We start from the raw sequence: 17,363 nt of genomic DNA, 5'->3' as shown, positions 1-17,363 counted from the left end.
TCTCAGAAAGAAGTCTAAAAAAGAAAATCTGTTTGCCTGTTTTTCCTTTCTATGATGTGCTAATTGCAGGGAGGAAAGTTATCTTTTTAAATTTGTTTTTCCAACTATTGTGTAGCTTAAGGATTGATGACTGGGAGCGCCCGCCATATTAGCACTACTAATATAAATTCCTGAATTTGTTTACCTAAACAGAAATAAGCAAACATGCTAATTTAGTCAATGGAAAAAAAGTTACTTTTATTCTTGTTCTCAGAAGGTATTCCTCGAGGAGGACCGAGCTTACTGAGAACATACAGTAGCTTCTAGTGCCTCCAACTACCAGTTATTGATTGAAAAGAAAGACCAACATAATGAAGTATACATAGCCTCATCTCCAAAGGCAAAGAGAGGGTGTATGATGATTATGTAGCACTTTAAAGACTAACAAGATGGTTTATTAGATGATGAGCTTTCGTGGGCCAGACCCACTTCCTCAGATCAAATAATGGAAGAAAATAGTCACAACCATATATGAAGTGGGTCTGGCCCACGAAAGCTCATCATCTAATAAACCATCTTGTGAGTCTTTAAAGTGCTACATTGTCCTGTATTTTGTTTCAGCTACACCAGACTAACACGGCTACATCTCTATCACTATTCTGTATGATGATTGTTACTTACACACCTTCTGTGAACCAGAATACCAGGTAATTTTCTTGTCTCCAAGATGAATTTGATAATAAAGTCTCTACTCCTGGAGACGGTGTAATATAGAAAGCTGCTCAGAAACTACCACCAGTAGCACATTCCTACAGGGAGCAGTTCTATACACAGTCCTGTACGGACCTGCTCCCTGCAGGGCTGTGCTGCTTCTAGTAGCAGTTTCCTATAGGGGCATTTCCTTGCGATCGTACACATAAGAAAAAGCCACCGGGAAGACATTCCTATAAGGTAGCAGCTCTCTGCACTGCAGCCCTCCCTGCTCAACTTCGACCCCTTAGCTCCCACTTGCTCCCCCCTGCCCCAGACGCTAGCACCTTTCCCCCCCACGTGCCTCGTCCCCCCGATCTACCGGGCCCCTCCCCTCCGCCCCTGAGTCCTGCCCCCCCCCGTTACCTCCTCCAGGCGGGCGGACACCAGCCCGGCCTCCCAGCTTTTGGAGGGGGCGGCGGCCCCACCCGCCCCGGAGGCGCTGCCTGCGCTCTTAGGCCGCTTCGGCCCCATGCGGGGCTCGGCGTCTCCTCCGGCTCAAGTCTGGGCCGCGGCCGGCTCCTCGCGCAGTCTCCATAGCAACCCAATGCCTGGGGCGCTTTCCGGCCACGCCCACCACGCTGTCTCCATGGCAACCGAGTCGACGCCGGCCTTGGGGAGCCAGCGCAGCGAACCCGGCCCCTCCCACCTGCAGGTGCGCGCGCCCTGTCCTGGCACAGTGCGCACGTGAGCCCTCCCTGCCCTGCGTGTGCTCAGGGGCTGGGTGCGGGGAGCCCCCGCCCGGAGAACCTCGCGGTGTCGGGAGCTGCAGAGACCGCCCGTGGTGCCTAGCGCTTGACTCCGGGCAGGTGACCGCCTGGGTGGGTGCGTGTGCCCGTGCGGGAGAGGCTCTTGTCTCAATCACCTGCCGCTGTGTCTCCTTCACGTGCATTGACATGTCCCTATTCATAGGGCTTCCCCGTACAAGCATCGCATATTTGCATCTTTCCAGATTGTCAGGGCAACTCAGAGCGAAAAAATAGGAGCAGTCTCCTCTATCAGGTGCCCTCCCATAAGAAGTACCTAGAGACTGCCAGCATCTGTCTTTCTCCCCAGAGCATCCTTCTAAAACAGGGGTGGGGGACCTTTTTTGGGTCAGAGGAAAAATCCATTGGGCAGGGGGCAGTGGGGGCTAGAGTGCCAGCGTTGGCGCCCCAAGGCTGGGGAGGAAGAGCCCTGAGCCCCCGGCACCGGATCCAGGCAACCTGGGAACTGCATCTGGACCCTGGGCCTTAGGTTCCCCACCCCTGTTCTTAAATGAGTGCTTAGCGGGTCTAAATTTGGAGGATGCAGCCTCTTTACAGGGGAAGACTGAAAGCAGTGCACTTCAATGTGACTAACATGAACGTTCAAATCCAAATGGCTGTGAGAAATCAGCATTCTGGCAGCCTTGGCATGCCTGCATTCACACAGTGGTGCTGGAGCATGACCTCAGCCTGGATGCCTGCTGAGTGGCAATTCAGAGGTCTGCAGAGGTGTGGGTAGCTAGGCCCTCTCCCAGGCCTAAATCACACTCCAAATATTACCATATGTTTCTACACTGGGACTAAAGGGGGAGAAGGAGGCACAGCTGGGAGAGAGCAGGAGAGCTGCCAAGATAAAGAATTCATTACAGAGGAGTCATGTCGTGATCTCACACTAGAGACGAGTGAAATATTTTGTGTGATTTAACTTTCTGTGAAAATATCCCAAACCACATGCTGCCTCTCTCCTGCCCCCACTATGTACATCTGAGTTGTTCAGAATGTACAATCTTTATTTTAATTTCATAGAAACCTTGAAACCCTGCTGTTCAGTACATTATTGATTTGGTCTGAACTTCATTCTAGGAAGATACTGACATATAGTGTGCTGTGTTTGACAGCCCAATAATGCTGCACTCATAAAAAGGAGGTGAAAACTCAGGCTTATGGGTTAGGTGAGAGAGAGTGGATTTTCTAGCAGCCTACCTTTGCATTGTACAGCATCACCTTTTCCTGTGTCTGCAGACAGATGTAGTTTATAGACCCTGTTGAAGCAGAGAGAGGTGTCCACTGTTTTTGCCAATATACATTAACATTTTCCTCACCCCATTTCTTGGCAAGTGGCCACATCACTTTTCTAAAGTTTTTCATTTGGTGCCAGACACAGAAAAGTCAGACATCAGAAATGTAGTGGTATGACATTCCCCTATCTTGACCACCATCCTGTATGTAGAGACTGTGTTTGTACTTGGTATGTCAGTGGTATGAGTTGCATTGGCAGAATATTGGGGGGGGGGGGGGAGGGGGAGAAGTGGGATTGGAATAACAGAAGATGCAGCAGGACAGGACTAAAATGCCAGGTGTACAAGCTACCACATAATGCTCTCATTTTTGAACTGTGTTTCTGAATCCAGCCCTTTAATTTTTCTAAAAAAATCTATAGCCTTTATGATTATGAGGTAACTTTCTCAAAGTTAAATAAGTGTAACCATTGCAGTCAGGGTTGAGTCTTCAAAGAGGCTGAAACAATATCTCTGGGTATGTCTACACTACAATGTTAATTCGAACTAACTTAAGCTAATTCGAACTAACGGATAGAGACTAAAAAACTAGTTTGAATTAGCATTTTGCTAATTCGAACTAGCATGTCCACATTAAGTGGACCCTGAACCGGGCTTAAGGATGGCCGGAAGCAGTGCCGGCAGGGCATCAGAGGAGGACTTAGAGCGTGGAGATGCTGTCTCAGGCTAGCCGAGGGCTGTGACAGTTCTCAGGGGTGCCCCGCTTGCAAAGCAGTCCTGGCTTGGAGTGCCCAGAGTACCCACACTGGGCACATCACAGCACTCAGCCATCAGAATGGCTGCACTTGCCGCAGGCTGCCATCTGGAGAGAGGGAGCAATTGTGGGGCTGCAGGAGAGCTTCCACCCCCAGAAGCCCGCAGAGCCAGCCCAGTCGCCATCGGGGGCTCGTACCCCATTCCTCCCTCACGTCCTTCCACTTACCCCTCCCTAGCCCCTCTTCTTGATGTACAAAATAAAGATAACGTGTCTTCCAAAATGGAATCTGTCTTTATTGAACAAAACTGGGGGAGACTGGGAAAAGGAGGTGGGAGAGGGGAAGAGAGAGGCTGGGAGAGGGGAGGGCAACTAAAATGATCAGGGGTTGGGAACAGGTCCCATATGAAGAGAGGCTACAGAGACTGGGACTGTTCAGCTTAGAAAAGAGGAGACGGAGGAGGGACAGGATAGAGGTCTCTAAAAGCAGGAGTTGGGTGGAGACGGTGCATTCAGAAAAGTTCTTCATTAGTTCCCATAAAGAAGGACTAGAGGACACCAAAGGAAAGGAATGGGTAGCGGGCTTCAAACTAGTAACAGAAAGTTGTTCTTCACAAAGCAAAGAGTCAACCTGTGGAACTCCTTGCTGCAGGAGGCTGTGAAGGCTACAACTAGAACAGAGTTTAAAGGGAAGTGAGATCAAGTCATGGAGGTTGGGTCCATGGAGTGCTATTAGCCAGGGGGTAGGAGTGGTGTCCCTGCCCAAGGTTTGTGGAAGGCTGGAGAGGGATGGCACGAGACAAATGGCTTGGTCACTGTCTTCAGTCCATCCCCTCCAGGGTCTCTAGGGTTGGCCGCTGTCGGCAGACAGGCTACTGGGCTAGATGGACCTTTGGTCTGACCCAGAACGGCCATTGTAAGCTCAGGGCTCAGGGTCGGGGGTCTCAGTGGACCCCCTTGATTCTCTTGCACACCTGCTCCTGGGTGGCCAGGCTGGCAGCTCTCCTGCCCTAGCCAGCCACTTTCCTGTGCCTAGTGCGGAGATCGTGGACGAGGTCCACAATGTCTGCACTAGCCCAGGCGGGTGCCCACCTCTTGTGGTCCCGGGCAAGCTCCCGGGAGCCGCCAGCCTGGTCCCGGGAAGAGGGGGAGGGCTGGGGGGCATCGGGTGGGTGGCTCGAGCCGTGCCAGGTGCAGGGTCTGCTGGCTGGGTGCTAGCAGGCTTGCACCTGGCACGGGCACCGTAGCCAGCCCATGCCCCTTTAAGGGGTCTGGGGCCGGGAGGGGGGCAGACGTGTTTCCTGGGTGTTGGCCAGAGTGGCCACCAGGGAAACCTGGGGAGGGCTAGCCTCCCACTAATTCGAACTAAGGGGCTACACACCCCTTAATTTGAACTAGCTAGTTCGAACTAGGCTTAATCCTCGTAAAATGAGGTTTTCCTAGTTCGAACTAAGCGCTCCGCTAGTTCGAATTAAATTCGAACTAGCGGAGCAGTAGTGTAGCGCCTATGAAAATTAGTTCAAACTAACGTCCGTTAGTTCGAACTAACTTTGTAGTGTAGACATACCCTCTGTGAGGTGTGAACTGGCCCTTTTATACCCTTGACATACTAACACAAACATAGCTATGATTATTTGAACATAGTTATCTATTTCAATGTTAATCATTTTAGCAACTGTATCCAGCCATAAACTATGATTGTAGAATATATAGGCAGATACTGAGGCAAGCTGAAGTAGGGAAGCTGTTTTCCAAATGTAAAATCACCTCCATTGTTTCTCCAAAGAGGGAGGAAAAGAGGCAAAGTATCTAGTCCAGTGGTTCTCAACCTGTTTATCATTGCGAACAGCATATGTAGCCTTCAGTGTGTGACCTGAACCAGATGCTGTTAACCACAGCACTCCCTCAAACCCCCCATAGACCCTATGACCAGCGCCACCCCTGCACAGTGTGGGACTACAAGTATGAGGCAGGTGGCAGTGACTCTGCACCCAGCTGTTTGGGGTTGGGTAGCATCCCCAACCCTAGAACCCACAATATGGGACCAGGCAGCAGCCCCAATATGGATTTTGCCATGCAGAAATCTCAGTCCCAACCCCAGATCCTGCTGTATAGGGCCAGGTGGCAGCCCTGCCCTGGCCCCGCCAGGCAGGGCCAGGCAGCAGCACAACCCCAACCCCAGACTCCAGTGTATGGAACCAGACTGTTGGGCAACCCTCACCCTGGACACCACTGGGACCCCAAATTCTGCCATGTGGCAGGGCAACCTTTGGCACACAGTTGGGCTGCAACAGTGGACTGATTGGGCTACAGGTTGAGAACCTCTCATCTAGTACTTAGTGCTAGAAACCTCAGCTTCCTCTTGGATACCAGACCAGACAGTCTCCCATATGTCAGATTCCAAAACTTCAGTTGTCTCCTTGTCACTTGAGAAACCCTGCAGCTTACCTCTGACAACCCCAATGGGCAGGTTTTGAAATCTTAAAATGTGGAGACAGCGTTAAGTTAATTGAATTTAATATAAATAAGTAAATACTTACTATATTGATTGAATTTGACTGGAATGGAGGAAGAGTAGAAATTAAGGGGAGAAGGGGCAGTATTTGGGAGGTCCATGCCACATAATTCTGGGATATCAGTTACCAGCACTAAATACCCTAAACGAATTCCTGTAGCCTCTGTTATCTTTGACAGATTACTGATGTATAGCAGACTAAATTTTCTTTTTGATAAGAATAAATGTAAATTTTTAAAAAGTCTGCACCTATTTTGTATTACTGAATAAAAAGTAATACAAAATGATTAACATTTAATTTCTGAAGCCTTCAGTTTGTAGTCCTGCATGCGTATGTGTGAACACATACACACACAGTGCTTTTTCCTGTATATTGCCAATGATATTAGAATATCTGGCAAAACCCAAAATGTAATCCATTATCACCTGTCAGTATATTGGCTTTAAACTCCAGCTGGATGCAGTAGAACTGTCTGTTCAACTCCATGGAGAAGAAAGCAAGCCTCCCTGTGGCATTTGGCATTGTATTCCTCCTTCTGCCTCTGGCTCATTTGGTGTTGGAAGCATTTCAACCCAACCAGTCAGTAAAAAGGTCCAGCTTCTGCTAAGAGCTGACAAGCTTTACGTCTGCCCACTTCAAATCAAACTAGAGGGTTTACTCTAGTTCCTTACATAAAGAAATTAGAACAAATCTTTTTTTTTAACTTTGGAAAAGATTTTCCACAGCCCTAATACTTTCCTATGATTTCATTTCCTATTTCATGGCCTTCTTCCTAATGAGGAATAAATTCCCCTTCAACGATCATTAAGGCCACATAGTCATCCACAGAGGTCCATTGCTGAACTGCTTGAGAAGACTTCTTGGAAAATCCTGCTTCTATAGGCTCCCATCTCCAACCATCCTGGGCAGCACAAAATCATGAAAGGCCATGGAGGAAAGCCAGTGCTCACATTTCAATAGTATACTATCAGAAAAACAAAACAAAACAAAGAACAAAAAAACCCCTCATACTGGGGTTCTTCTGATTCGTTAAAAACAAACTCAGCTATGGAATGGTGGGCAGGACTAACACTCAACCATACCCAAGCTTTGCAATAAAAATTTTGATAATAATAGGGAAAAATAAAAAGTCCGAAATGAAAGAGTAATTCATTTAAAAATGAGTTCAGTCTAATCTAGTATTACAAACATTAAAATGTTTTAGTTATAATTATATGTTTAATGCATTCTATCTCTACAGAGAAAAGTGAAGCTTGTTCTGGTGCCTTAATTGTGTATATCTTAACGTGGTTGAATGTCTTTTATGTTTCATTTTAACTGTGAATATCTTAATCATACAATGATTAGTTATGGGATACATCACTAGTGTATTTTACTATTAAATTCCTCATGCATATTCTCAACATTAACTCAGTTCCCTTAATTTTTACTTTCTCCTTTCCCCCACATTTGCTCACACAAACACCCCCCAAATTTCCTTCTCCCTTTTGCCCTCTCTGTTGAGTAGATCAATCTGAAAATATTTAAAATTAATGGCCATTTCCTCCATTATTTCTCATATTTTTTGTTATTCTCTCAGGACACAAATCTCTTTCAGAGAAAATCATTAAGGGCTTGTCTACATGGGGACACCTGGGAAAGTTTTTTAGATGAATTAACTAAAGGTATGATGTTAAAGCCTGTGAACCCTTTGTGTGGATGCTCTCATTCACCAGTGACCTTACTTTGCTATTGCTAGAGGAAAGCTACAATGAACAAAGTCCCTTTACTTCTAAATGAAAGAGTCCTCACAGAAGTTTAATGAATTTGTGCTTTAACTTCACACCTTCAGTTAATTCATCTCAACTTTTCCTGATTATCCCTGTATAGACAAGTCCAAATAACTGCTTTCTTTCAAAAAGGCTACTTCCTGCCTTTCCCAGTCAATGAAGGTTGTGTCTAAAAACCTTTGAAGATCTGGACCCAAGTGCATATACTGCCTTCAAGGATGATTGTGGTCTCCAAAGCTGTCTTTGCTAAGGACAGTCCGTATCCTGTGTTTCATTGAGAACAATGGACAATAATCAAGCTTACAAAAGATGGTGGTTCTTTATGGAATTATGTCGAATATTGTTCTTCAGCTCCTATTGATGACAAAAATCCAATTAAACTATTCATTTAAAAAAAATATTTTGACATGTATCCTATATATACAATTTCAGAGTTTTTTAAGTCTATGGTAAGTTTGAAAACTTTATGTTATTTCATTACTGAGATCAGGAGGAACAAAAAATGTTTGACAACAGCTGCTACATTTCTTAAAGCACCCATTTACGCTGAAAATGTATAGGTGAAAATTAACAGACTGATAATTTCTCAGAAATTTCATTCTTTACTCAAAAAATAGATGCTGTAATTATTGGGAGGACACACAATTTTCCTAGATAACAGTCTGAATCCCTACTTTCAATGTAAAACTCAACTCAACTTTAAGCATGCAGCTGCGACTGTCACTTCTGTAATAATAATAAAAATTAGAAACCATCATTAATAAGTAATCTTAATTACAGCTGAATTTCTTCATATGTAGCCTGCATAAGGTTTCAATGAGCTTTAACTATATGAAAAGTCTCAAGAGTGTATATTATTTCCTTATTGAAAATAAAACTGAAGCAGTCTGAAAATGAGGGTACATTTTTTATTGGCTTTAATAGTTACTTCTGATATATACCAACTAAAAAATAAAATCAGTCCCTTTGAGTCTGAGTGTCCGTCATTAACTCTTCCAAAGTCATGCTTTTGTTGTGCTTCTACTCTGTGTCCTGCTACACCAGGTGCTCTAAGATGCTCAGACTCTTCACTGTGAAAAGACAGCACCCTTAGCTATTCTATGTCATTGTTTTCACTCAAAAAAGAGGAACATGAAGGTCTGAATTAAGGTGTGGGCACTATAGCCTCATACATAGGACTCTGCTCTTTGTGCCATTTGATTATGTCTGAATCTCCACTTACATTTTTTAATTTTTTGAAAAATGAGACGCTGCCCTCATAGTTGTGGAAAAAAAAAAGCTTGAAAACATGACCCAAATGTAAGCAATGTATCAACATCTGTCTGAGGCTGCAGACAGTCTGAAATGGTAGCTTTTAGAGCGATTAATTGCTCCAGGTCTCTCCAGGGGGGCTCAACTCAAAGAGCTTAAGAAGCCCTGCCAACATTTTTCTAGCCAAGGATTCTGAGTATGGCAGGAGAAGAGTGCAGTGGGCCACCACCTGGCCCACCCACTCAAGCAGATACTTATCTCAGCAGCTGCGGTGTATTTAAGGACTCTTGCTGCTACTTCTCCCTCATGCAGTGGTGGGCTAGTTGCAGACACTCTTGGTGAGAAGTAAAACCTATGCTACTGCCCCAGCCCTTCTGGGAGAAGAGCTGTCCCACACTCTGCTTGAAGTGGGAGAAAGGATTATGGCACAGGGCTGGAGCCACAGAGATCCTCTATTGTGGCGTGCTAACAGCCCTGGATTCCCTTAATCCATTCCTTTATATGTGACTTTCTTGTTATAGACAATTGGAAGGCCCGATTCAAAGGATGTACTCATGCTGTGATGGTGATCTTTTCTTGGTTTTGTATTGCCTATGATACTGACAAAGGCAAATCTTTGTTTCTGTTTTATGGGATTCTCGTCCCTTTGGAATTTATGTTATACACAAAATCAACCATGACCCCCCCAAACATATAATACAAGCACCACTAGGAACATTTCAGTTCCAAAACAGCTTTTCATTACATTCAAGTTCTCAGACTTCTTCATGCTATATTTATGTCTTTCCATATGCCGTAGTATTGTCCAAATCACACTAGCCAAGAAACTGGTCTTTCAAGATCAGTCCAGTAATCTCTTCTTGAAGCATTAGAAGCAGACACAAACCACTTGACAGGTAGCCAAAAATGACCTTTGTAAATCTCAGATTTTCCCTGTGTAAATACCTGATGAGATGCACTCTGCAGATCAAAGGGAAAGGATCTCATTATCTTTGTTCAAAAATACGCTGATCTATGGATCATCCATGGTCCATGCAGAATTTGATGGTGATCTGTAGTGAGTTGGCTAGTCGCATGGTGGCGGTTCTTTTTGTCTTAGCTGGTTACTGCATTGAAAGGCAACTAAAATTCATCAATGTTTTTCGACTCAGCTAAAAGAGCAGAGGATCCTGATATTCAGACATGGCAGCGTTGGAGATCATATCAATACTTACATACAACAGATAGATAGATTCCTGATTTATTTGCCATGTATATCTATTTCCTAGTAAAGTGAAGTTGAACATTAGAACTTAGTCACTCAAGTGGACTAGAGATTATGTAAACAGAGTATAAATTGCTGATTAACTCTGGGGTTTAGTATATTCATGTTGTTTCTGCTGTACAATGATGCTAAAATATTTAAAAGGTTATTTTGGTCAATTCACATCTATACATATGACTTAGACCCCTGATAAAAAAATAACAGAGTTATTATAGAATTCTACTATGGTATGTCTGGTAAAAGCTGTGCACATTACAGAGGTATGTCATGGTGTGAGATACCCTGGGAACTAGCTAGGTGGCAGCAGCATACACACAAGTAATGCTACTATGATAGTTTGAAATACAGCTTTTGATTAGAGCTTGGTGAGATTTTTCAGCTGTAGTTCTTTTCTGGCTGAAAAATATATATTTAGATTAACCAAAACTTTTTTGTGAATTCATGTCAGTTTCAGCAACTGTTTTTTATTCTGTGCATACAAAGGCTTTTTTTTTGGAAATGGAACAAACTACTTTACCTATGATACTGGTTCAAAGTTTTTGATTTCATGAACGTGTTCAGCTCTGTATTGCTGCTGATTTTCACTCTCTTAATTATAATGAATACCAGCATCTCCCTTAGTGACATTCAGTTGAAAAAATTTAAAGGAACACTCAGCCCTGTATCTGTCTATTTCAAATTCAAATAAAACAATAATATTTTCTCTATTTAAGATTAACATTTAAAAAATAAAATGTTGCAGGTAAAATGTAACATGACACTGACTTTCAATCAATAAACAGCTATATGGTTGAGAAACACATTTCAATTTCAGTAATGAGGCTATATAGCATTCATGGATAGAATCATAGAACACTAGAACTGAAAGGGACCTTCAGAGGTTACCAAGTCCAGTCCCCTGCCCTCACGGCAGGACCAAGCACCATCTAGACCATCCCTGATAGATATCTGTCTAACCTGCTCTTAAATATCTCCAGAGATGGAGATTCTGCAACCTCCCTAAGCAATTTATTCCAGTTTTTTATTTATTCCAACATGAACTTCATCACAGCACACATATACTGAAGGGTTTTAGTGTTTAGGTGCGTAGCATGTTAAATTAATGCTGGAAGGAACACTTTCTATTAGAACATAAAACTACTAGCATAGACAAGGTCTACAACACACAACTGTTCATTTCCTTCTAACACAAGAGGGGAAGGAACCCTTCAGGGTCATTGAGTCCAATTCCCTGCTATTTCAGGCAATCTTGTTATGTTGTCCCATTCATAAATTTATCAAGATACATTTCAAAACTAGGTAGGTTGCTTGCCTCCACTGCTTTTATTGGGAGGCTGTTCCAGAATCTCCTTTGATGGTTAGAAACCACCTTTTAATTTTCTAGCTTGTGTGTATTTATGGCCAGACTATACCCATTTATTCTTGTTCTAATGTAGTTGTTTAGTGTAAATGGCTCTTCTCCCTTTGTGGTGTTTACTCCTCCCTGAGCAGACGTTGGTGAATAACTGATTTGTATTTCAGTGGCTGAACTAAAAAATTAAAAATATTTTCATTTCAGTTCAACCTAAAATTACATTTTTTTCTTGCCAAACTCCCCCAACATTAATTTTGTTATTTCATTTGCATTTTTCAGTGGTTTGTGTGTGTGTGTGCGTGCACGTGTGCACACTCACGATGTGAGTAGAAACTAGCTAAATGTATAAACAAAATATTTAAACTTTTTTCAGAAAAAAATCCACATTTCCTTTTGACTAAAAATATTTTCCAAAATCAGCATGATTTTGTGAACAGTTTTAGTTGGCCTGACATTGATTTTTTTGGTGAATAAGCCATTAACTGAAAACATTTTGTCCAGTTCAATTGCCAATGAATTTATATAGAGCAATCATATACTCCCTTAGCCATGGTTTTACTGTAGCAAGCCAAGCTTGTAGCTGGCTCTGCACTTGTTCCAGTCTAAATTCATCTCTCTTTGACTTGAATGATCAGAGTTATACACAGTATTCCAGATGAGGTTTTACCACTGCCTTGTACAATAACATTAATACTTTCCCGTCTCCAATGGAAATATCTTGCCTGACACATCCTAGGATCACATTTGCCTTTCTCATGGCTGCATCAAACTTGTGGCTCATAGTCATCCTCTGGTCAACTAATACACTTAGTTCTTTCTCCTCCATTGTTGTTGTCAACTGATGAGATCCCAGATTATAGCAAAAATTCTTATCAGTCCCTCACTGCATGATCTTGCACTTGGTAGTATTAAATTTAATCCCATTTCTGTTTGTCCAGTCCTCAAGGTTATCCAACTCTTCCTGTATAATATTACAACCCTCTGTATTGGTGACACTTTCCAAATTTTTCAGCAGCAAATTTCATTAAGCACACTTCTACTTTTAGTGCCAGGGTCATTAATGAGCATTTTAAATAAGATTGGTCCTAAGGAACTCCACTAGTAATCTCCTGTTAGTCTGATAGTACAACCTATTGTCATTTTCTTTGCAGCCCATGCCTTATACATCTTTCAGTTCTTGTACTAATCCCCATCTTCTTCAGTTTAGCTACTAATTTTCCATGCAGTACTGTATCAAATGCTTTTCTGAAGTCCAGATAGGTTAGATTTACTGCTTTTCCTTGGAGTAAAAAAAAAGTTAGTTCTCTCTGTTGATACAGCCTCACAATCACCTATATGTCGCAATGTCAGAGATCATTGCATAGATTACGAGCAGCTGGCTCTAGCTTACTCTGGAAAAACAGACATGATGCTGGTAAGAAGGGAAATATTTTGGCAAACTGGTCAATACTTTAACCTCAGCAGGAACTGAGTGCACCACAGCAGAGATCAAGATGATTCAGAGACATGTTGTGCTTCTTTCTGCTCCAGGACACATAACTTGAACACAGCGCAGAGGCATAGGCATGATTTCCGTTCTCCTCAGCTGGCCAGGAAACTGCACCGCACTCCTCTCAGTCAAGGATCTAGCCAAAGTGATCCACACTGTCATCTTCTCCAGATTAAACCCTGCAACTGCCTCTATTTAGGGATGAATCCAGCCTCCCCAGAACAAAGAAAGTGACAACATGAAGCAGTTCATCTCATAAGCAAGAAAGGCCAAGATAAATACATCACACTTCTGTTTTGTGAATGTCACAGGTTCTCCTTTAATTCAGAATACAACGAAAAACAATGGGCTTGAGCTACACAGACTGATAATTAAATGGTGAAATGTTGTGCCTCAGTGGGCAGAGAAAGGACAAGAAGACAGAAAAAGGACAAGAACAGAGATTTATTATGCAACCCTGCAAAGGAGTGGTCTGGTGTCCAAGGTGTAATTACTGTAGAAGGTAAAAAAAACGTTTCAGAGACAGGAGTTAAACTAGATGAGGTGGGAGGCAAAACCCAACAGTGTGATGTTTCAGGTACCCAAGGAAGTTGATGCAGTCGATGCTCTCAAAAACTGCCTGGGGGCAGGGTGGGAGGGTTGAGATGTATGAAAGCCTCGGGGATGAGGACAGAGGGGAGATAAAAGCCTGAGAAGTTTGGGATCGGAGTAGGGCTGAGAGGCTGAGATTTCTCGCATCAAGAGGTGGAAGAGGCATCTAGGATCAGGGTCTGGAAGAATGAGAGTCTCCGGGATGAGGGCTGGTTTGTCTGGAATGTGGAGCGCGAGGCCTGAGGATCAGGTTTGAGTCAGTGAAGCCTGAGGACTGTAGGGGTTGATCATTCTACCCCACTGCCTCATTTTCTTTGATCCATTGTTCCCAGTGCTGTGCATGGCCTCTCATGTAGTTGATGACCCCTCCTTCTCTCCCCACAGTAGCAGCTGCCATCAGCCCGCTGCCATGCCTTGCCACCTGTTGGTAGATGCACTCTCACACAGTCTCAAACCAGAGAGATTAGACACATTCATATCTGAAATGACTGAGGGTTGAGGGTGAAAGTAAAACCGTTAAAATGGCTCTCGCCCCTCCATGTTGCTCCCCCCATGAACTCTGCAGCTCTTCTGAGCAGCTGCCCCTCCTTCCGAAGCCCCTTCAGATCCCTTCTGAGCAGCTGCTGTTCATCTGGCTGCCCTAGCCTCCTTGTCAGCTGTTTGATGTCACACATCAATCTCCCATCTTTGCTACAAATCTCTGATGATCGGGTTTCACATTTCCAGGACTCTGGCCGTAAAGCCTCTTTCACTGGTATAATTAGTAATTAGAGGAAAAATGTTAGCAAACTCCTCTTGGCATAAACAGACACTCAATCCCCATCTGTCATGTCAGGAAATTCACATTAGGGTGAAGGTCCAACACAGATTTTTTTATCTAGGGTGACTGACCGCACACGCTCTGTACTTCTTAATTAACCTGCCTTGATGAAAACGAGAGTGCTTTTTTCACACTTTTTGCTTATAAAACTTCAAGGAGGAATTCTCAGCCTTCTAAAAATGATCATTTCTCATTTATAATAACCTCATGGAATTCAATTCAATTGAAATCCATCCTCTCAATGTTTTGCTCTCATGTTCTCTGCAGATACATAGCTAAGTTGAGTATTGTATATGATTGCTGCTTGATGCACACTCTATTGTAGTACAATGCTATCAGAACCATTATACTCAATAGTTGCTCACTCAGATAATTTCAGATGAGGGGTTCTTAAAACTAAGGCTCTTCAATCTAGGAAACAAAGATAAAACAAGATCCAGTGGCTGGAAGTTGAAGCTAAAGAAATTTGGACTGGAAATAAGCCACACATTTTTAACTGGAAGGTTAATTAACCACTGAAACAAGCTAACAAGGGTTATGATGGATTCTACATCATGGGCAATTTGAAAATTGAGCTTTGGTGTTTTTCTAAATAAAGACTTTAGTTCTGACAATATCTCACTCAAGGAAGTCTTGCAGATTGCAATGTGCAGAGGGCAGATTAGATGGTCACAATGACCCCATCTGGCTTAAGAATTAAGAATTCTATGAAATATAGGATTTAGAGATGGTCGGACATCTGCTGACAGGAGTGTGTCATGTATGTCTCTGACCATGGACACTGGTGGTTTGTTAAACTTTGATGTTTCACTCACATGGGAACACCTTGGGAAAATGGGATGGCCATAGCCGAGGTGAAACCAGTGTTTTCCAACTTTTCTGTTGAGTTTTGGAGAGTGGAAAATCCCTAAAGAGGACAACAAAGAGGTCAGACATTAGTGCTGGTCCTTAAAAATCCATAGAAAATGAGAGACTTGAAGGGAAATTCAAAGGGACACACAGACAGTAAAAGCTTAGGCATACTTTTGAAGCAGAGGGTTTTTTCCCTCTAATTTAAAGACCAACTGAACTGAGAAAGAGGAAAATGGAATGCAAAGGAACAGAGGAGCAGCCATGGTTCGGAGGAATAGCATTCTCAAAGGCTGTGTCTAGACTGGCCAGTTTTTCCGGAAAATCAGCTGGTTTTCCGGAAAAACTTGCCAGCTGTCTACACTGGCCGCTTGAATTTCCGCAAAAGCACTGACTTCCTACTGTAAGAAATCAGTGCTTTTTGCGGAAATACTATGCTGCTCCCGTTCGGGCAAAAGTCTCTTTTGCGCAAAACTTTTGCGCAAAAGGGCCAGTGTAGACAGCTGAGATTTGTTTTCTGCAAAAAAGCCCCGATCACGAAAATGGCAATCGGGGCTTTTTTTGTGGAAAAGCGCGTCTAGATTGGCCACAGACGCTTTTCCGCAAAAAGTGCTTTTGCGGAAAAGCGTCCGTGCCAATCTAGATGTGCTTTTCTGAAAATGCTTTTAATGGAAAACTTTTCTGTTAAAAGCATTTCCAGAAAATCATGCCAGTCTAGACGTAGCCAAAGGGTATGTCTACACTACAGGACAATGTTGAATTAAGATATTCAACTTCAGCTACGTTAATTGTGTAGCTGAAGCTGAAGTAGCTTAACTGGACTTTTAGCATTGTCCACACTAGCAGGACATTAATGTAATATCACATTAATCCATTAATGTAATATCACATCAACATTTGGAAAGCCAGAATTAAATTTTTCACTGCAGCATTATCTCTTCCCCATTGCCCTCTAATTCTGGCATTGTTCAACTTTTGAGAGATCAGTTTTGCAAACCTTCTTGTTCTTTTAATGTACTTTTTAGTGTGTAGTTTCCTAGTTTTTTTAAACAGGAAAAAACAGAAAAAAAAACCCTAAACAGAACATCCATCATATGTCATCATATTGATACTCACATGATTCAGCAGCAGGATTGAAAGCTATAGATCCATCACACAAATCTCTGCCACTTGACCTAACAAAGCAACCCATAGCAGTAACTGGCTATTATCCTCTATGGGTACATCTACACAGCAGGGTTATTTCGGAATAACAAAATGTGCATCTACACAGCAAGCCATTATTTCGAAATAATGGCGAGTTTGAGGACTTCTTACTCCAATTCCTATAACCCTCATTTTATAAGGAGTAAGGGAAGTCAAAGGAAGAGTGTTATTCTTTCGACTTCCTGCTGTGTAGACAGCGCCAAAAGCCGAGTTAAGCTATTTGGACTTCAGCTACACAACTGACATAGCTGAAGTTGTGTTTCTTATTTCAGCCTTTGCCCTTCTGTGTAGACATGCCCAAAGTGGACCAGCCCTAGAAGGGGATAAAAAACATGTTGTCAGAGGATTTCATTGCTCAGAACAGAAGAACGTGAAGACCTAGGAATTGTGGGTTCTATTGCACGTTCTGGAGGGGACTGTACTCTAGTGGTTCCACTCTGACCCATAAACTTGACCCCACTGCCACATCCCCTTCAATTTGTTCTTGTCACAGGACTGTGTAATCTCTATACCTGGCTGCTTGTACTAGTATCCAATTCCCTGTCTCTTTTCCAAGCCAGTTGTAGTCTCCTCCCTGGACTCCCAGTCCCCCATATCCTCCTGACTCTTCATCCAATCTGTTTATCTTCACAAGCCCCATGTCCTCCATTCGGTCTTCCAGGCTCGCTTCCTGGACTTCTCATCCAATCTCAGTCTCTAAACCCTCTATCTTGCTCTGTGTCCCAGATGCTTTGCTTAGCTAGTGTCAGTTCTCACTCCTAGGGTTGCCAGGTGTCTGGTTTTGAAC

The 17,363-nt window shown here is 43.2% G+C and overlaps 1 protein-coding gene across 8 annotated transcripts in view; it reads right to left on the bottom strand.

Moving 5' to 3' along the window:
- Window positions 1-1,299, bottom strand: part of SPAG17 (sperm associated antigen 17) — a 214,958-nt gene extending 213,659 nt beyond the window's left edge. For 5 of the 8 annotated variants that reach the window (XM_075904841.2, XM_075904861.2, XM_075904852.2 and 2 more), the window contains exon 1: window positions 1,096-1,298. In XM_075904841.2, the coding sequence (XP_075760956.2) occupies window positions 1,096-1,203 (108 nt within the window). In that variant the 5' untranslated portion in view covers window positions 1,204-1,298. Of the gene's footprint in view, window positions 1-1,095 lie in introns of all 8 variants that reach the window. The other 3 variants (XM_075904827.2, XM_075904833.2, XM_075904849.2) reach the window with 1 other exon arrangement.
- Between the last annotated feature and the right edge of the window lie 16,064 nt (window positions 1,300-17,363).

Source organism: Pelodiscus sinensis, chromosome 1 (assembly GCF_052426305.1).
Source record: "Pelodiscus sinensis isolate ZL-2025 chromosome 1, ASM5242630v1, whole genome shotgun sequence".
Classification (NCBI taxonomy): Eukaryota; Metazoa; Chordata; order Testudines; family Trionychidae; genus Pelodiscus; species Pelodiscus sinensis.
The sequence above is the reverse complement of the archived record's forward strand: the minus strand, read 5'-3'. Positions and strand labels throughout refer to the sequence as shown.